The sequence below is a fragment of the Lipophrys pholis genome, assembly GCF_963383615.2.
Source record: "Lipophrys pholis genome assembly, chromosome: 9".
Classification (NCBI taxonomy): domain Eukaryota; kingdom Metazoa; phylum Chordata; class Actinopteri; order Blenniiformes; family Blenniidae; genus Lipophrys; species Lipophrys pholis.
In genome coordinates this window covers 24,789,894-24,810,700 of record NC_137639.1, presented here as the reverse complement: position 1 = coordinate 24,810,700, position 20,807 = coordinate 24,789,894, and the positions used below count along the sequence as shown (strand labels likewise).

The 20,807-nt window shown below is 40.1% G+C and overlaps 2 protein-coding genes across 6 annotated transcripts; both read right to left on the bottom strand.

Annotated features, from left to right (window-relative positions):
- Positions 1–397: 397 nt before the first annotated feature.
- Positions 398–10,063, bottom strand: LOC308114257 (solute carrier family 45 member 4-like). 5 transcript variants are annotated; one of them, XM_080470990.1, is made up of 14 exons: positions 9,895–10,063; positions 8,082–8,613; positions 7,767–8,000; positions 5,685–5,873; positions 5,399–5,578; positions 4,239–4,885; positions 3,969–4,124; positions 3,523–3,756; positions 3,240–3,359; positions 2,757–2,856; positions 2,397–2,477; positions 2,152–2,282; positions 1,347–1,415; positions 398–1,191 (listed from the first exon to the last, which is right to left on the bottom strand). In XM_080470990.1, exons 3-14 carry the CDS (start codon positions 7,846–7,848, stop codon positions 910–912), a joined length of 2,271 nt encoding a protein of 756 aa, XP_080327116.1. In that variant the 5' UTR covers positions 7,849–8,000; positions 8,082–8,613; positions 9,895–10,063; the 3' UTR covers positions 398–909. The 5 variants fall into 5 exon arrangements, 4 of the variants coding, with proteins under 4 accessions (XP_080327116.1, XP_080327115.1, XP_080327113.1 ...); XM_080470989.1 differs by having other exon boundaries at positions 7,767–7,946; positions 9,895–10,010; XM_080470987.1 differs by having other exon boundaries at positions 7,767–8,613.
- Positions 10,064–12,374: 2,311 nt separating this feature from the next.
- On the bottom strand, positions 12,375–19,564 carry gpr20 (G protein-coupled receptor 20). Its single transcript, XM_080472180.1, has 7 exons — positions 19,088–19,564; positions 14,855–15,096; positions 14,498–14,764; positions 14,157–14,389; positions 13,963–14,047; positions 13,333–13,458; positions 12,375–13,131 (listed from the first exon to the last, which is right to left on the bottom strand). Exons 2-7 carry the CDS (start codon positions 15,071–15,073, stop codon positions 12,946–12,948), a joined length of 1,116 nt encoding a protein of 371 aa, XP_080328306.1. The 5' UTR covers positions 15,074–15,096; positions 19,088–19,564; the 3' UTR covers positions 12,375–12,945.
- Positions 19,565–20,807: the final 1,243 nt, after the last annotated feature.

Genomic DNA, 20,807 nt, shown 5'->3' with positions numbered 1-20,807 from the left:
AAATTGCTCCAAGGTGTGAATGTGAGCGTGTGTAGTTGCATGTCTTTGTGTTTATGTCCTGTGATTGACTGACGACCTGTCCAGGATTCTGGGATCGGCTCCAGTGCCATGTAACCCTGCAAAGGCCAAAGCAGAGTAGAAGACGGATGGATGATATTCCTCATTGTGATGGACTCTTTGTTCTTATTATTTCTCGTGCCTGGCAGAATAGTTACCTAATTGAGTGCAACCTACCAGAGCTAGCACATGGGATATCGTCTGTTGTAATGTCCTCTGGATTGGGTCAGTTGCACAGTTTGCATTGTAAATAAACTACAACAATCCCCCCCCCCCCCCCCCCCCCGGAAAAATAAATAAAAAATTAAAGAATTTTAAAAAAGGCCCAATTTGTTATTTTAGCATTTCTGAATGAAAAGGTTTATTGTCAAGCTGGTGAAAACACTTAAAATTGTAATCTGCCTATTAATACGGGAAACACAAAGTATCACATATGTACAGTTTTAAAGAATTTCCCCCGGGGATTAATAAAGTACTTATGGTTCTCATGATTTCACCGAACAGTTTATAGAGTAACCTTTAAATCGTGCAGGACTGGAGTGGGGTGAGACAAATGTCCGAGAAAATGAATGCGGCGTGTCTTTTCGTCTCGACAGCTAATGAAGTTGTATCACAGCTGAGAGCAGAGCGACAGAAGAGGAAACATTGTGTCAGTTTTCCAAACTGAGAAAATCTACTCACACATTGAACATGCAGATTGTTTTATTGTTGAAGCTGAAATGTCAAATTCCTGCCAAGTTCTCCTTTCGAAAAGCACCTTATGTCGGATTTGTAAATTAGCAGCATTAATTATCCTCCGCAGAAGCTGCATGATTGACTTGAAAGGGACCAGATGAAGGAATTCTTCATGGATTAATGTTTATTCTCGGCCTTCTCCACACTGTGAGATCCAGCCGAAGCAGTATCTGCTCCACTAGTCCTTCCTCCATGCTCCTCTTGATCTGCTAAATCAACCAAGTCCAGCTTCTCCGCTGAGCTGCTCGGCTCAATATCAGGATAAATGACAAGGAAACAGGCAGTCAGGAAGCCGGCGAAGGAACCTGCAGAGGCAACCACCGGTACCACGCGCACACTGCCGATCGCCTCCACTATAGATCCCAGAGCCACCGCCACCAAAATCTGGCTGATGTAGACCTGGGAGAAAAAGAAATCAGCAGTGTGACCACCGTTACTGCACAGAAATATAACAATGGTTAATCACAGTGACTGTGGAGTGTTTCAGAGAAAAGAGACAATCATTGTCGGCCATATTGGTTTGGCCACAAAGTGGAATAAGAACTTTTGCTCACCTGGCAGGTTAAGATGGCACAGTCGATACCAAAGCCTCTCTGCGTGTTTGCTGGACTGTGGTAAATGTACTGAGGGGAGCAACATGTTTCATCAGTTTGTTTTTTATGTCGTTATACTACATTATGTCTGAATCGCTGGATGTTCTCAAGCTTCTTTTTTTTTCACCAGCGGAGGAAATGTTGAGCCGAGGCTTACCACAATAGCTATGGACAGTTCATATATTTACTATTTATGAGGATTATATTTTCCAATGCAGTCGCAGCCCCACGGTGCAAAACAGCAGCATTATACAGGAGGAGGTGCTGCACATCTTTAACACTCATAAATACTGTACAGCCAGAACATTGCTTCTTATGAAATGGAAATATAATATTCATGCAAACATCAACATTATGTTTTATATGTTTTAACTCAAAATGCTGTACTATTTTGATAATATTAAATGTTTTCAAGTTAAAATACTGTCCTCCACCACTGGAAGGAGCTCACACACCACAATCTGAGGATTAATGCTTGATGTAAGGTACAAGAAAATTCTTCAGAATGTGAGTTCAGTTACAACAGCCTAGTAAAAAAATAGGTTTCAAATGATCATACCTATGTGACAATATGACCTCAAAATGCTGCTATGTGTTGATATTTGGTCTAATGCCTTAACAGCGACACACATAGAAAAGCTTTTCTTTGCAATGCCGTGATTTAAAAACACGGAAGGATAAAAAGGAATAGAAAATTACAGAATTCAGGTTTCTTGTTGTTCTGTGTGAGTTTGCTCATGTATCGTGGATATGAGTGTGTTTTTACCTCTTTGATTTCATGATATTGCCCGAGTAAAGCAAAGGGGCAGTAACACATACTCATGGAAATGATGCCCATGGTGCAGATCATCACCATGGAAACATAAACATTGGGAAAGATTGCCATGATCGCAGTCCCTGGGAAAAACAAAAACAAACTTAACCTGGGAGTTAATTCATCAGCTTTAATACCTGCTGACGTATTATGATGAAAAACTACACAATCTACTAATATTGAACGTGCTAACTCACCTATTGAGAATGCCAGAGTGCCAACACTGTAAACCACCTTGATGTTCAGGTCAAAGTTATCTAGATATTTCTGTAGCACAGCTACAAGGAAGGAAAGGATTTATTACGGGACAAAATGTTACTTTCAGAGACTGAAATGAATGTGAATCGATTTCTATCACCACTTATGCATTTAACAGCAGAATATCTGAATCCTAATATAAAAAACAGAACAACAAAAAGTGTGTGTGTGTGTGTGTGTGTGTGTGTGTGTGTGTGTGTGTGTGTGTGTGTGTGTGTGTGTGTGTGTGTGTGTGTGTGTGTGTGTGTGTGTGTGTGTGTGTGTGTGTGTGTGTGTGTGTGTGTGTGTGTGTGTTTCACCAGAGGAGACAGCGGACGTAGCAGCACACCCCACCAGGCCCCAGCAGCCCATCTGCACTCCTCTTTGATAATTTTGCAGTTCTGTCGAATTGGTCGCCGCCTAAAAACATTGAAGATTTCCTCCATTAACATTTCAACATTTCTCAGCTTTAAATCAGACGTGGTAATTCTTCAGTGGCAATGTCGATAAATTACAGTGTATATGTCACAGCTCAAGTGCCCAGTCTTACGTGTTCCCAGCACCTACTACCCACATTGTGTTTCATTTAGAGCTCTGGTGTCTTGGCATGATTCTGTGGACTTTCCTTCCCCTGGTTTCAGCCCTTTTCCTTTGGGTTTGTGTTCGATTGTTTCATGCCACAACTGTGTTTCATTCTCCTTTCTCTTCTTTATGTGTGTGTTCCTGTTCTCCTCCCGCGTGTTGATTTGCCCCGCCACTCTGTGTGTGTGTGTCTGTGTGTGCGTGTGTGTGTGTGTGTGTACCAATGGATCTCCATTATAAATGACTTGTCCCATGAAATCTGTATAGAACACAGATTCAGCCATATAGGAAAACCACGTGAAAAGATGGCACACACACAATCTCCAAAGCTGTTTCGGCATCTACAGTGGATAAAACAGACACAGTCAATTAAAATTAGTGTGTGAATGAAGGCATTCCACTGCTTTGTTAGAAAAAACAGAAAAACCTCTTATAGAGGCCGTGAATGTAAATCAGCACGATAAAACTAAACAAAAAAAAATAATTGTTTCCAATTTACTTCACCCTAAATAAAGACAGCCAAAGCAGCCGGACGGTCGTCCCCCTGTCTCCTTCTCCGTCACTGCAGGAGCTCGCCAATGACATGTTGCCAGCTGATATTTGCAGCTCTTGTCTGTCAGTATCGTGCCGGACCTTACTCAGGTCATTCAGACTCCGGGAGACAGTGATATGCCGAGGGCGCACTGTACGACTCCGTTGTGATCCCACCCGTCCGTAATATGAAAAGGTAAAGGACGGCTGGAGAGAAATAAAGGACAACGATAGACACCACAGTACAAAGACACACATTCATACTTATGGGTTATATAGGGTCATTGATAAAAATAAACATGTTTACAGACTGTGGTGGACAGAGATATTGTCACTAATCGCTGCAGTAACATGTCACTTCTATAAAATATTTTCAACAATAATAGAAAATGATCTTTAAATAAATCACTGAATTGTACTTGTCTGTAGAAGCTCTGTGCACGAGGCCGTGATTCTGCCAGAATACTACAGGTACGGTCCCTGGTTTTAGTCAGGCCACGACTTTTGCTGGGATTAGGCGAGCCAGATGAGAGCAAGCCAGAACTGACAGCCTTGTCAGCTTTGACCTGGTGAAACTGAAAAAACAAAAAACAAAAAACTATTAAACTTCCTCCATGAAACTGTAAATGAGAAACACAGTAGTCTTTGAAGTCTCTAAGTATGGGAAGTGATCAAGGAGGTACTTATACCTTTCTCTGCAGTGACTCCTCTGAGCCACATTTTTGATGAAGCAGGGAACGGAACCCATTTGCTGCAGGAGCAGGTTTAGACGAAACTTGAGTCAAAGGTTTAAAGACCATCTTCTCATCAGCAGGATCCTCAATCGAGGGCGAGCACCCGATACTGTGGTCTGATGGCATGAACGCGTCCTCTAGCACTATATCTGTGGCTGGTTGAAAACGGCTCTCTGGGAAGGAAGTTTGTACGTCTGGAACAAGGACACTGTGAAACTTAACTGAAGCATCTGACATGGCCAAGACTGAGTCACTTTTACTCCGCACTCGTTCCACAGAAAGGAGATCAAGGTGTCTTTTGTGAAGATCTGATATCTTGTGCTCTCTTAACATGCCTTGGGCTGCACCCTCTTCCATGCTCGTGTCTGATTCAGGACTAATAAATACCTTGCTGCTGTACCGCCTGTCCCCTGTGTCATTTAGGGGGTCGGCTGGAGTCAGTTGTGGCTCAGGAATACTAAACATGTGCAGTGCGACAGAGATAATGAAGATGATGCTTGAAAACAGGAAAAGGACCTGTTCCTGTGATTTCAAAGCGATCCCAAGAGCGGTGCCTGTCCAATCTAGACCTCCCACCATATATCCCACCGCTCCACCGATACCTAGAAAGACAGAGATATAGGTCAAGTTTGACCAATAACAAAGCTTAAATTTGTGGTATGCTTGTTACTGCAAGAGAGAGCTGCAGCTACGTCTTTTGATCGACAACTGCGACTACAACTACTCTATTTAGATCCTATTTAAATGAAAACGTTTCAAGTGAAAAGCAAGACTTCATTCATGTCTGTCTTGAAGCTTGAAGCTTGAGGTAATTGCCGATTTACATATACAACATATTTTCTGCGGCCTCGTGGTACTACGACAGGATGAGTATCGACTGGGGCACAAAAGATACTGTATGTCTCATTCACCTTGGTGCCATGAGACAAAAAAAAACAAACAAGATCCCGACAGATCCATCCATATTCACCCTGATCATGACCAATTCCGCAACTTTGTCTGATAAGAAAAACCTTAATAGTGTTATGAAATTTTAAGCTTTTGAAAATGTGGTAAATATCTAACACTTTGACATGGATGCTCTTTGTGCAGTGAAGAAAACATGCATGTCTCACTCGCTGTAATAGCATGAATATTCAAGGCGATGTCTTGCTCCTCTGTGTCAGCAACATCAAGCAGGTAGGCTCTGATTGGTCCCTCAGCTGCATCGGCGCAGAAGTCCAGCACTACCACACCCAGTATGGTAAGAATAATGCCGATTGGCTGACTGTTGAGGTTGTCGCCAACAGAAAGCCCTGGAAAAAAAAAGAAGAAGAAAAACACAAAAAACCCCACGGAATGTTCACATGTTGGCATAAACTGTAGTCACACTATTGCACAAGTTTGAACGCTTCTACTCACCAATGAGTGATCCATTTAGGAACAGGGCTATTCCGAGTAGAACACCGACACAGAGAGCCAGAATGAACGGTCGCCTGCGGCCCCATCTCAGAGTGCAGCGGTCGCTGGCTGAGCCGATCAACGGAGTGAAGAGGAGACCCAGCACGGGACTGAGGAGCCACGTCAAACTATAATACTTCTCAGGAAGACCTAGAAAACACATGGAATAGATTCATCCATGCAAATGACATTGGATTAGAATCCACTACAATGTTTACATTATTTTCCAAAACGATCTTAATAAGGTTAAGATCTTGATGCTCAATAATAATAAATATGTTCCAACTTTACTAACAAAGTTTAATAAACTGAAATGCCCATTTGTTATCAACTAATGTTGTTGTATGCTTGTGTGCTACAGTAGCCAAAATGAAGGAAATATTCAAAGAGTTAAATTCTCCAATGTCAGATTATTTTTAAATCCAAGCACAAGGCATTAAAATATCATGTACAACAGCCAGTATAGTTTGGTAATTTTGCTGATATGACGCTGATGCATTGTTTATGTGATTAGGCCAAGGTGCTAATCTTTAACTTTGGTCCAAACCATTATGTTGCAAGATGAAACTGGCAGAATACATAATGTTTCTTTGAAGAATCACAAACATACCAGCTTCTAAGTTTAATACGTCAAAGTTTTTCCATGTAGTAACTTGTCCGAGAAACTACTCTGGTGTAAGTCTGAACACAAAAACTAATCGTTTCCCGACACACTTGAAGTGGAATTGTCTAACGTTGCTGGTGTTTACTAAAGTGTTGGTTCACGCCAGGCCCTGCATACCAGTGTATGGCTGAAGAACCATTTGGGCTCTTCCTTCACATTCGGTTTTAAGAGTGGCAATAACATTCCAGATAACGCGGTGGCCGCTAACAATAACACTGGCAGAAATATGCAGCATCCGGACAGGCGAATTGTGAAATCGCCTCTTGTGGCCCCTGGGACATGACAGGACTGCTCCAGTGTGTACTCAAATCGGGAAACACTCCCTTTCAGCACATCTCAGCTCATTTATCTAGAACACATGTCATAAGAGAAGACATGCCTTCAGCACACTAAAGAATACACACTGTGCGTTCTGATGAGTAATAACACACTTAAAATGAAGCAGTGTTTTTTTATGAAAAGGTTAAATACCCTTAACGAAATGTATGACACTTGGATTACTTACTGTAGTCATTAATGTGGGTTGGGCAACCAAATTATTCATTATTTTATCAGTTATCTGAGGGTGGCACCTGACTCCCATCCTGCTATGCCACTTTTCATCAGCAACAAGCAGCACCAATTGTGTTTACTCTGTTTATATTAAAATGGGTCAGAGCAGAGAAGTTCAGTCAAAAGGCATGCAGGAATGAGAAAAACGTGAAACTCAGAACTCAATTTGATGGTGAAATGTGGAATTACTGTATGTAGATGCTTTGTAAGCAACACTGAATGTTATGTCACCCTTCTGGTCATGTGTTGTAAAATTAGACCAAACCCGGCTCTATTTAAGAAATCTACATTGAGCGTATAGGCTCGTCACCATCAAAAGTGTTTCAGATACGTACAAACCTGACAGCAAACCCCCTTTTAAATTATGGTAACTCTTATGAAAACAATGAGAACAAAATGTGCTGTGTCAAACATTCTTGTCATACCTATTCATGGAAAATGCCTTTGTTCCTCTTGTGCTATGGTGGCAAACTAAACATCTTTCTATACAGCCGGCGTAGGCCACGAGTTGGGGTCGCGTGACGGAGGTGCACTGGAATATCATTGGATTTAATCTGACAATCAAAACAATAAAGGCTCCAGACTGCTTTTGGATCTTGTTTGGATAACTGTCGTGAGATTTATTAAAAAATAAACAATTAAAATCGTGTATTCAGATATCGAAAAAGAACCCGAGTTTCTGCAAACTGTTAATGTCAGTCTTCATGGTTCTGGACACAGTTCAAAAAGTATTTGCCAAATTTCCCCAGATGACATGCTGAGAACATTTTTTTACAGCACGAGGAGAATAGGAGTGTGTTTGTCTTTATGCATATTAAACTCCTTACCGATCTGCAGCAGCACAGGCGTCACTAGTGCTGTCTCGATGGCATAGCAGAACTCACGTCCAAACATCAACGCCCCGTGCATCAACCAGCGGTGCAGGGGGATCCGCACCGCTCCGCCTTCCTCCTCGACATTCGTCTCGATCTCATTGATCTCGCTTTCTTTCTCTGATTTGGTCTTCCCTGGAAGGACAGGAATCTCCTTTTCGTCTGCTTCCGCTCCAAATTTAAACTGGTCTGACATGAGGGCAACTATATGACCGTCGTTGGTGTATCTCAAATACCACAGTGTGTTTATAAATGCCAGCAAAGCCTCACCATGTTATAATGTACGATCAGAAAAAGGTAGAGCCAATGGTCCTCTTGTGGGCTGTCTTGTTGGATGTGTGTGGATGTGAGGAGTTGGTTGGTCAGAGAGACTAATCAGTGAGCAGCAGGTGGAAGGCATATGAATTGTAGATAACAGAGACAGAGCAATGAGTCATCCTCGTGAGATAAGCACGTCCAAAATATTTATGAGGAAGGTTTTTTTTAATCATCTGGACATACGAGCACTTAGCTGAGCTAATAAGTTCTACCGGCGTGTGGTGATGCTCCGTTACAGCAACTCTCACACATGATACGTATAACAATAGGGGTCAGCATTCGGAGTATAGTGTGGTCATCATTCCAAGAGGTTTGTGACTGTTTGCTGGAGTGTGTGTGTTGGGAGTGTGTGCATGCAGTTGGTTTGTGAGATTAAAGTTTGTCTCATAAGTCTTTGCATCTGCACCAAAGTGCACCTGAAGCCCAATCCGGTCAAAAGATATAGAAATTCCTGAGTGACGGTCTGTCCCCATCACATAGGTACCTGCAAAATAAGGACACGAATTAGACAATAAAGCTATAAAACAAAGGACAGTGGTAATCATTGTCTATTTGATCATGACCAAAGTTGACTTTTGAATTTAGACCAGGGTTCTGTCACCTTTATGACCAGAAGAGTTGTTTATGTCGCTTTCCACCAAATCAAATTTAACTAGAGCTGCAAAACACGTTTAACCTTTTAAATGCAGCTGATGTAGCTCTTAAAGTTTCATATTTAACTTTGACATATGAAGAAAAACTGTGTCTTAAGTTTCATTTATGAAGTTTCAATTACATTTTCAGCTGTTTTTGTACCTGATTTTTGAGGTTTCAACCTTATTTTTCAGGATTTTTAAGAATTTTTTAAGCTCTATTTGAAGCCTCAGTAATTTATTTATTATTTTATTTTATTTCTTGTGGATTTGAGCTAATTTATCTCCATTTTAGTTGCACTTTTTTTAAAAGCCCTTTATAGCCAAGAGTTTAAGGTCCTTTTGAAAATGACCTTGTGTGTGTAAATAAAATGAAAACAAGATAAAATGTTTGGTATAATTTTGTAAAAACTTCAGGTAGAAGGCCCAAACAGCCTCATATGGCTGTGAAGCCGCAGGTGGCTGACCCTTGATTTAGACAAAACAAAATATAGATATTTTTCTGAAATACAAACATAACATTTGAGCCACAGAACTTTAGAATGTTATATTAGAATATACATGATTTTTATATTGCCGTTACATCAGGATGATCACATCATATCTGCTTTCCAAGTGTAAAAAGTAAAAGAAAGGTGATGAAATCAAGCGATTCACTGACTCATTTCTTTCTCGTGTGTTTCTTCATTCACTTTCTACCTCTGAAGTAAGCACAGGAGCTTTAGCAGCAATAAAAGTTCAGTCACATACAAGTTCAATGTTCAGATCCCTGAGTAACAGAGTAACTTGACTCACTACTGTATAATATTAAAGCCCCTCCTTTCTTTTGCTGTGAAAACGTGTTATCCACAGGACTGAGCAACATCTGGATGTTCTGGGGGGGCTTGGTGAACCAGTTTGGACATGTTTGAGGAAAACCTTGGGAAATCCACATACCTGAGCTGCCGACCGACCCGCAGCCGCGGGACAACGAGGCGTTTCAGTTTGAAACTTGTGTTGAAAGTCTGGAATAGATCCTCACTTTATGGCTGCAATCTTAATAAACTCTAGTTTAACTGACGTTTCGCTGTCTGCTCATTAAAGTTGTATCGAACGTAAAAACAGAAGAAGAAAACCAGAAGTAGGAGACGTACCTGAGTTTTAACTCCTCCGCGCTGAAGTCCAGCCAGCTCCACTCTGTAATCTCTCAGATTGTCAGTAAAATCTCCACTTTATACGAATAGTTCGCACTTTAAACCTTCTTAAAACTGAGGAGCCGTCCGCATGGGCCGCCTGCCCATCAGGTTCATTGGTTTCCAAGGTAACGGGGCGGGACGTGGACACAGGATGACGCATGCTACGTCATCACGCTGTCCCTCCTCTCAGAACGTGAGCGTCAAAGACATGCGTTTTCTAAAAAGTTTCCCCCCAAAGTAGACGAGTGGAACGACTGATCTGTTTACGTTTTGAGTATTGCAAACTTTGAAAAAAGTTAACGAAACAAACAGAAAAAAAAAAGTAGTTTAAGCATTGCTTAGCAGTAATGTAACAATTGTAGTGCGTATTATATAGGTCTCTAATTCCAAGTGTGAAGTGTAAAGGTTTATCTTTAGGTGATTTTTAAATATTGGGCTTATTGATAACTATTTTATACTATTGTGGCAGTGTATCATTTATATTAGTTCAATGACTTTAACTTGTACAGTCTAAATTCATGCAAAAAACCCTTAAAAGGGACAATTTTGTAATTGGGTACATGCTTGGAGACACTGGATACAACAATGCTTAAGATGAAAAAAGTAATTAAAATTTTCTGTATTACTGCAACATCACGGCAGTTATGAAAAAGGAATATGTGCTTATGAAACAGGAGAAACAGCGTCTTGCCGAGGGCCTCTATGATACCAGAAACGGCCCACTTGTCATGCGTTCACACGTCCTGTCAGTGATTTTAGAGGGTTTATGATTAACTTAATTCAACTTATGGTTGTAGATGTTCAGTTAACTTTCTTCACAAACTAAAACCAATCCTGACGTGAAGGGATCCCTGGCCAGAACTGATAAACACGTGGTGCAAGGAGGAGGACATGAGGAACGAGAACCAGATGTGCATGCACGAGCTTCCATTGATAAACAGGGATTTCTCAAAAGAAGTTAAAACCTCTCATCATGTGTAAAAGTTGCAAGCGCAGAATAAATCTCTTGGGGCTGATTGCCAGCACTATAGCAGAATAATTACTGCACAGGTATGTAGTGCTTCCGACATAGTATTCTTATTTTCTAACACCACTGACATATTCATAAGCTTTTTTAATTTGTTATCCCAAGCAAAATTTGTATTAATTGTGTGTTTTTTTTTAAAATAGATTTTACTATTAGTCCCCTAATGTTGTACTTTTAAATGTCAAAGGAAAGCTTCGTTTCTATGTTCTAAGCAGTCTGAGGCTGATTTAATTCCTCTGCAGGAGACTTTGTATGAATTCAACACTAGATTCTGGAAATCACAAGGGGGCAGCACAGTCTTTTTCAATCATAACGTGAATCATTTCACTGGCGTTTCAATTCTACATGTAAAGGGAATATACAGAGACTGTGTCCTCCACTGATAGTATGGATTACTAAAACAAGACAACACAGTCTTCAGCGTTTGTAATTTGTACAGTTTTAACTCGCATGTTTCCAACATAATTTGTCTGACGTCACAACTTCCAAAACCTGGAACCTAGAACTTTGGATGCAGAGAGATGATTGCAGAGAGATTTTAATAGGAACAATCTATTTATTTTTCCAGTGAAGTAGTGGTAGCAATCTTGCCATCATAACTAAGGGTGTGAGCCTGGGCTGGGCCTTTCTTTGTGGAGTTTGCATGTTTTCCGGCAGTCCAAAAACATGTATTTGACGTTAGTTTGTGACTCAAATGTGATGTGTGTGTAACTTTCTGTCTGGTTCCTCGTTTGTCCTGCGACAGACTGGTGGCCTGTATAACAAATAAGGGCAACAAATAGAAATGATCTATTTAAATACATAGAAAATCAAGTTCTGAAATTGTACATGGAAAAAAAAACGGAATAAGTTGCATTGTCAAATTACACGTTACACAAATATTTGTACTTTCTCCTTAGACCATGTGCTGTAGTGATTGCATTTCAGAAAAAGCCCTCATTTTACTAATGAAACATAATTTATTAGTTTAAGTGTCTTCTTGTTCACTTCTTGTTATGTTCTTCATTTTTCACTACGCTTTAGTGTGACATTACCGCCTTACAACTGCAAACAAATGGATTGTACTGTAGAAAATTATACAACGTTTTGTATTAATGCACATCATATTATTCTATGATGTTGATGTTCATATGTGCAAAACCATAAATTTCCTCCGAAAGCCAAATATCTCGCATATATAAGTTTTTGTGAGTCGTGTATATTGAAAAAAAATCTCCCACGTTGTCTTTTCCTTTTCAAACTAAGCCAGGTAATGCGGTAGGAAGTTGATTCAAGTGTGTTTCACTGTTAAAGTAAATGCAACGGCTTCAGACAGGCACTGACAAGGAGGTCGCTTTTCTCCTCTCTGGCAGTGTATTTGAAATAGAGTGCAATGTCGCCCTCTGGTGTTCAAAATTAGTTACATTTCCAAAACTTTCATTATGAATTTTATTGTAATTCAGACAAGTAGCAGATGAGTGTGCCTTCATGTCAGAGACAACTACAGGTGTTTAGAATTAATTCCATGCGGTTTCCACTTCAATTAGGCTTCACTGTAGGAATTAATCCAGGTATGATGAGGTATCATGGATCCTGTTTTCTGCTAAATGACGGTCCTCGTTACTTCAACAGTCAGCTGCAACATCTATATGTGTTCTATTATTCAGTACATGGAAGATGACTTAATACAGTCAATATTCCTGTGGGTTAAACTGCTCATAATCCCATGCTGAAAAATACTTTCACAGATAAAAATTCAAAGGTCTGTAGTAATGGAAATTTTTCTGGACAGGAAGATAAAACTGTATTGCAGAATGAATGCGTCTTTTGTCCAGCATGTACTTTATTCAGTTAGTAGCAGACTTTGTTATATTTTCTTTAATGTAACGATTCTCTTAATTAAAAATGAATGGCATTACGCTTTCATACAGGGATGTTGTTGCTCATCAGCATATTACAGAGTCCATTAGTTGTAGCTCCATGCAGCCCTTACAGATGTGTCTTTACAGAGTGTGGTTCTTTCCTCGATTGTTTCTTGGTGGCGCAGTAGGAATCTTGGTCATCATGATCACATTATTAGTCATGACATTGGCTGTCCCTCCTGAGGCCTTGGAGCTGTGCTGCATACTGACAATGTCACCGCTGGTCTGCTCTGGCTCTGCACGGCGGAAAAAATGTCTCACGGTGGCCTGAGGACAGTGTGAGGGCAGTGAATTATTTAGCAAATCGATGAGTTAAAAAAAAAAAAAAAAAAAAAAAACAAGTGAATGAATGAGTGATGGAGGATATTATAGCTGGAGGAAGAGATGGATAGGTGACCGAGAAGGAGGATGTCAGGGTTGATAGGATGAAGAAAAACACTGAGAATAAAGAAGGGACTTGAGTCTTACCTGGAAATGATTTGTAACGAAGCAATAGACGACAGGATCCATGCAGCTGTTCAAACTGCTGAGAGTGACAGTCAGGTGGTACACGATGATATGATGAGGCATGTCGGGGTAAAAATACACCACCACCTACAATAAGAAAAAAAAAGAAAAGAAAAGACAAGGCCAAATGTATACACTTTACCTTCGCCACCTGGACAAAAGCATCAATTCATTCTGAATAAGGAGCTGGTTTCTATCAGTGGATAAAGCGGCGTCTCTTCTGGTCCACGTGTCAGAGTTTCCTGTCTTCAGTCATGTGTGAGATGCTGTGTGAACGTTTTAACAGGATCACCAAAGTAAAGTGCTTGGAGACTGTTTCCATCTACTCATCCGGTCTATTCCAAACGCGTCCAAACATTTTGAGTGTGAGCATACACTATGACAAGCTTAACCAGAGGGGTTTCATTTCTGTGCCATTTGAATGGGACATTTGAGAAAGAGAGACACAAAATTGAAGTTCAGCGGAAGTAATCCCATTGGTCCCCCAAAACTTGAAACTCTCCCTCCAGGAGATGTTGATGTCATGCTTTGAAAACTACTGTGTGGGAGAATATAAAGAGGATTTAACACATTTGTCAGGGGCTCACTCACCTGTCTGATGTGGAAGGGTGTGAAACAGACAGTGAAGATGATCAGAACTGTGCTCAGCAGCTGGACTGCCCTCATTCTCCTCTCCCTGAGCAAATACAATCACTTGTGAAATGACATCATGTCCGTGCCAGCATTATGTTTAATGCTTGTGTGGCATCTCCTTAAATCAACAAGACGAGATTCTTCTCATGTACCTGCTCTGCTGCATGAGACGGCGGTCAGCCAGGGCCCACATGATGCGTAATGTGAAAGCCACAATGATGACGAGCGGCAGGAAGAACTCAGTGATGGTGAGAAAGAGACAGCAGCCCGTATGCTGGAAAGCGGTGGAGAGAAAGGAGTAGGTGACCACAATGGCAAACAGCCAGACTGAAATACACACACACTTGGCCACACTGGAATTCCTCCACCGACGGGAAGCTTCAACCTGTGAAAACAACAACAGCAACAAAGTAGGTTTTAGATTCTTAACCACACGTGGAAAAGCCGTTTCAGACTCCAAACCACAAGCCAAGAACAAAAAATAAAAACTTACCTGCACAATCGCAAGGTAGCGATCAACACATATGCAGGTTAGGAACAGGATGCTGCAGTACATGTTGACAAAGTAGCTGAAGATGTGCAGGTAGGAGCAGGTGAGACAGGCTCCTCCACTGTAGTAGAGCAGGATGCGAGTCGGCAGAGAGAGATTCACCAGGAGGTCGCTCACCGCCAAGTTGATGGTGTAGATCACTGAGGTGGTCTTCTGCTTGGTGCGGACACAGAAAACATAGAGAGCAAATATGTTGAGCACCATGCCCACCTGAAAAACAACAAGGGAGATACATCGGGTAAAGATTCTTTTTGGTATTATCGCAAAAAGAAAAGTAGAAAAATAAAAATAAGCGCTCACCAGGAAAATGAGAGAATTAGTGACCATCAGTGCAATCCAAAGACCATAGAAGTCATTGTAGAGTCCTTCATCTAAATGTGCCAGTCTTTGAAGATATGCCTCCTTGCCACTTTTGTTTGTGGGACTGGTTATTACGGCTATTGTGGGAAATGAAGTGTTGAGCCAGGAATCAGTGCTGTTGAAGTCCATCGTTGTGGTGACGAGATGATGATGGTCCATGACGATGATGAGGCTGATAAAAGCTGCAAGGATGATACCAGTGATGACAGGTAAGTATCAAAGTAGAGACTATTAAACTAAAAGAAAAATATGTTAAAATGAAAGCTTTCCATGTGCATCTTTCAAGTTTCCTCTATGTGGGTTTTCTCCAGGTCTTCCATCTTCCTGTCAATTGGTCTCTAAATAACTCCTCATTGTAAATACGTGTCTGTGTGTGTTGTTGTTGTTTTTTCTGTGTGTACCCAGTGACGGACAGCAAACCAGCCCAGGCTGCCTTCATACAATTATTATTATTATTATTATTATTATTATTATTATTATTATTATTATTATTATTATTATTATTATTATTATTATTATTATTAATAATAATTTATTAGATTTTTTAAATTTTTATTTATTTTATTTATTATTATTATTTTTTTTAAATCATAATAAAACAGACAAATGTGACTTTAAGAGCAATTTTGATCTTCTACAATGAAGCTTTTCTGAGCCTCTGCAAACAACTTTTTTCTTTCTTGCACCGAGCCTCTGACACGCACAGATAAACAAGCACTCTGCTTCAAGTGATTGTTGCCTTTGGCATAACTAATTGGCAAGGCCACTTCAAACCATCTTCAGATTTATTTAATCCAACTATTTGTTGTTTAGCCATATTTATTTATTGCTGGAGGAATGCTCTCTGGGAGGACTGTTCCATTGCCTAATAGGAATCAGACTATGAAGCTCTAACCCTTATATTAAACACAGAAATGACACATGTCTAGTCTTTTTGTTTTTTTTAGGTTTCATTGGATCAAAACATGAGTCTGTGTGAATTTGCCCCGTTTGAATGAGGGCAGCCCAGGTCTCGATGGAAACAGTCGTTTTATGCCTGTGCAAAATCAGTTCTGCTCCCAGAAGCTGGACGGTGCCTGTTTATTTACCTCCAAGAAAGATGGCAAATTCTTCTTGAAACTGGTATAAACAGAGTGCAATTGGGAAAATTGAATGCAATCTGTTTATATGAAGGCAGGATATTTATAATCCCAAGTTTTTTTTTTGTCTGGAACCTTTAACAGACTCAGCAGCAACATATTTACTGGTTAATGAAGAAATCCCACAGACGTCCCACTGTGTACCTGGAATTGTAACTTATTCAAAGCAACAAGATGCAATTTATGCTCTTGTCATTTACAAGGTATATTTACCAGCAGTCACATTTTCACATTTTAGTGATAATGTCCTGCTGTGAACAAACAAATCCTGCTGTTATGAGACTTTGTCACCCTTCCCATATGGTGTTTTCAGCTGTGCCGGGGATAATGTGCAAACATGAAGAAGGATCCATCAGACGTGATCATTATAGACAGCAGAGGGCAGTCGGTGACAGAATAATGTATCTTCGCAGTAAATGGTGAAAAGTGTTTGAAAGACAGAGTGAAGATCAAGGTGATTCAAAAAGCTTATTGATTGAATCATTGTCATGGGGGATTTAATGGCGTTTTAAATGTAAAGAAAATTCAAAGTCGCACGAGGTTAAACAACACATCGTCTTCTCCTTGCAGGCCTCACATTGAGCGGAAGGTCCACGGACTGGCTGGAGGCCAGAGCGCTCACATCTCCCTGCATGACAAATGATGTTAAATTGCTCATGTGATCGTCAGACTGGAAGAATCTGAGAAGCCCGGCGTGTTGTGCTGTGCATGCTCACGGCTCGCAACTAATGTCTCGGCAAAAAAAAAATCATCTGGATGATGAAAACCACAGTCTGCTGGAGCCAATGAGAATAACACGCTTAACGAAGGGTGGGCATGGATAATGTGATTCATCTACATGAACAAGACCAGTCCATCCGCGGAACATTAGGACCAATGAGGGAAATAAATGGGGGGTTTTCACAGTATCATCCTCTGATATCATTCAGCTCATTGGATCTAGTTCATCATCATTTACACTAACAAATACTGTTTCAAACGGCGTTCGACCACTTGCCTCTTGTGGTATAGAACAGATGTCATTGTGACATTTAGTGGTAAAACATTCCAGCGGTTTTCCATGTAAACTATCATAGAAAAAAGAAAAACTGGTATCCAAAGCTTCACACAACTACAAGAATGGGAAGAATGATCTTACATTTACTATGACTGAAAGGATTTCCAAAACTCTGGAATACATTTAAATGAATGAATGACCAATGATGCAGGACAACGTTTTGAATAAAAGTCACATAGAATGCTATTATTGCACATTTCCAATTAAAGCAACAGCTCGCTCTCTTCATTCCGCACTGGGATTGGAGGCATGAAACAACACAAACATGAAACTGAATAGCAGATCCTGCAGTAAAAGGTAGAAACATATTTACTAATGAATAAGTATCAACATGAAAGCAACAATGAAAACTGCAGAAAAAAGTGTTGATTGCATTCGGCTCAGAGATATAACTGGAGGTACTGTTTACCACATGGAAGCATGGCGGTGGTAGCATCAGGTTGTGAAGGATTATGGGAAAGAAAAGAAATCCTGGAAGTCAAACCGGCTTATGAAGCATCAAACTTTTCAGGAATTGTAAAAAAACAACAACATTTGATTGATCTTTCGTCGCCCGACCAAACCCATATTGTACACTTTGCTAGAAATGACTGTGTTGTATTTAGTGCTGTATGAATAAAGTTGAATTGAATTCTTGTACATGGCTACATACAAACTAGTAGACGTAGTTTATACAATGCAAGTAGTCCTTAACAATTTGACTTTTTCTGTCTTTTTTATATTCTAATACTCCTTGTTCAACCTCTGAGCTACAGTAACATTTGGAAATCCTCACTGTAGGATGAATACACCTCTATCTTGTATTATCTGATCTTGATGTTATCTACAGTCCAGACAGCCTCTTTAAAGAGACCTGAAGGGGGCGCTTCACACATGTTTCTGTACCGTTGATCCAGTTAGGGGTCAGGGGTTGCTGGAGCCAATCCCAGCTCATAATAGGCGAAGGCAGAGTTCCTCGATCAGGTCGCCATCCCCTCACAGGGATCCCACATTCACACCTACCAGCAGTTTTAGCGTAATCAATTAACCTCACAGGCATGTCTTTGGCTTGCTGGCGGAAACCAGAGTACTCCATAAAGACATTTAGGAGGAAAACATGCAAACAGAAAGGCCGGGTCTCAAACACACATGCTCTGGTATGCTCGTGTGCAGCTTCCAAGATGAATTACATGAATGCATAGCTAAAGATGAAGTTAAACATACTGCTGAAGACTCCAAATATATTTCCATTACTAATAACAGAGTAGCTCCTGTGCTCCTCCAAATGAGAAATAGCACCTCTTCATTTCAAAATGTAATGAGTTTAAACATACATACTCACTGTATACTTTCTGAAAATCGTGTAAGATTACTGTAGTTTAAATAGTGAAAACAGTGCGTAACCTATGATTTCACTCGGGGTGACATGCTATCACTCGAATGCGTCGCCATTGTTTCTAACCTATTGTTGCTCTGCTTTCTCTTTTCTTTCTTCCAGCATCAAAGACGGACTGATGCAACGACGGTAAAGTGATATTGAGAGGAGATTGGAAGGCCTGGAGGCAGAGCACAAATAATACTGTCCAAATAAATTCCCGCAGCGTGGGAGTCCTGTTCGTCTGAAAGACAGAAATATACAGAAAGGCAGGGAGACAGGGTGGAATAGTGGTGTACAGATCTCACGCTGTCCTGCATCAAATTATAGCTTTACAGAGAAGCCCTTGAGGCAAGCACAACATTTTGTTGCTGCTATAACTCTAATTTTAGAGACAGTTGTATTTGTACTCGCAATAAAAGCTCGCAGGGGTCTTCCTTTGTGCCCTAATAGGATAACTTCTTAAAACGCTTTACTTCATATCCCCAAAAAACTTTAACAACTTTCAGAAATAAATTAATTTTTAAGAGACTTTTGGTACTATGTGTGCACTTGCATACTCTGATATATATATATATATATATATATATTTTTTTTATTTTTATTATTTTTTTTTTCTTTACCTGTTGAGAAGCAGTTAATCCCGTCACTTCGGTTTCATTAGGGTTGCGTGTGATGATAATTCCATAGTCCTCAAATCCTCATTCAATGTGAAATCATTCATCAGACGCATCCACTTCCAGTGACCTCGGCGCTGTCAGTCACTTCTCCATCTCTGATATTTTAAGTTTCCAAGCAGAATTTCATTTTTCGTATCAATATGTCACTCATCATGTCTCCTCTCAGGTCCTCATGTCCACGAGCTCTGGGAGTCAACACTCTTCCTCAAATATTTGCATTAAAAAAAAACCATCCTTGTCATTTCACTCTGTCAGTCTTCGTACTTCAGTTTTTGCCCATTCCTGAAGTCTTACTCCTTCCTTTAAGATCTCCGCTGTCAATGTCTCTTTTTTCTCCTCTCTTTCTTTTCCTTTTAGCATAATGTTTAGCTTTTTGTCGTCATTCACTGACTCTGCCTTTCTTTTGCTCTCTCACACTCTGGAGCTTCCCTCGGTTTGGCCGTCAGACAGGAAGTCTGAGTATGTGTTTACATTCTGTAGGGACACACACACACACACACGTGTGCCCATGTACAGCACACACACACACACACACACATAGATATGATTTCAGAATGAACTGAGCTAAAGTGTATTTTGTCACATAAACGATGAAAGATGTATGTCAAGCCACAGAAAATATTCAAACCATGTCGACGTAGTGAGTCATTACTGTTCCTTCTGACACTGATTGTTTCACATAATGTGGGAAAAGTTCAATCATTAACATTTTTCTTGCTTGTACAAAAATAAACTATATAAATCTAAGAATTGTTGTTTAATGTTTGTTTTAAAGAGCGTTTTTATATCTAGAGCCATCCATCTTCTATGAAGGGTCACGGGGGGGTGTTCATTTTAATATATGTTGGTTAAACTGTTTCTACAGAGCCCCAGAATTAACCATACATCATACGTCGGCTGTCGGGGGACATTAAAAAAAACTTTTGCAAGTTTTGCAGCAATGATACATTCTTCAATAAGCAAGTAGTTGCAAGACACCTATATTAACATTTACATATGCTCCATATGCAAACTGAATGCAGTTTACTGTACATGCATGTGATTACTTATTAGTGCAACTCTCCACATGCATGCAAAAATAGTTCTTCTACAATAATAGTTCCATAAAACAAAACATCTTTACTTTGAGTTTCAGTTAAAAGTATCTGAAAACAATTCCAAGCCCCAAAATGATTGTATGAATAAAAGATCACTGAGAAAGGAAGGTGTTTTTTTATGAGAATAATACAAATGCACACAAGTGTTTCAGATGACTTGACAAATTGAATTTGAATGAGTGATGTAATAAATGACATGGTCACGATTATGAATGAGAATCACTTACGAAACACCAAAAACTACAAGTCATTTGTTTCTTCCTGACACTTGTTTCTCTGGAAGTGGAATGTGGAAAGACTCCGGCAATATCAGCCTGACTTGCTTAAACTTGCACGGTGGAAAATCTGTAATACATAGTTAACAATAAGGTGAAAGGTTGAATTGAAACAAAGAAGGAGGCAAATGATATTGAATAAAAGAGCACTATTAATGAATGTATTAAATGCCATCCCCTCCATTACACTGACAGACCATACCTAAACCTTTTTGTAATTTTAAATTTTAAACACATGGATCTGAATAAACCAATGAGGACTCAGGCAGTTTCTTTACACCTGGTCCCCAG

Excerpts from the sequence above, each read along its gene's own strand:
- LOC308114257 (XM_080470987.1), bottom strand. The coding sequence starts at position 8,007 with ATGTCAGACCAGTTTAAATTTGGAGCGGAAGCAGACGAAAAGGAGATT. Across the intron at positions 5,874-7,766 it reads GCCTGTGCTGCTGCAGATCG|GTCTTCCTGAGAAGTATTAT; the intron begins GTAAGGAGTTTA and ends TGTGTTTTCTAG. Across the intron at positions 5,579-5,684 it reads CCTAAATGGATCACTCATTG|GGCTTTCTGTTGGCGACAAC; the intron begins GTGAGTAGAAGC and ends TTTTTTTTCCAG.
- gpr20 (XM_080472180.1), bottom strand. The coding sequence starts at position 15,073 with ATGGACCATCATCATCTCGTCACCACAACGATGGACTTCAACAGCACT. Across the intron at positions 14,765-14,854 it reads CTAATTCTCTCATTTTCCTG|GTGGGCATGGTGCTCAACAT; the intron begins GTGAGCGCTTAT and ends GTTGTTTTTCAG. Across the intron at positions 14,048-14,156 it reads CGTCTCATGCAGCAGAGCAG|GGAGAGGAGAATGAGGGCAG; the intron begins GTACATGAGAAG and ends GTATTTGCTCAG.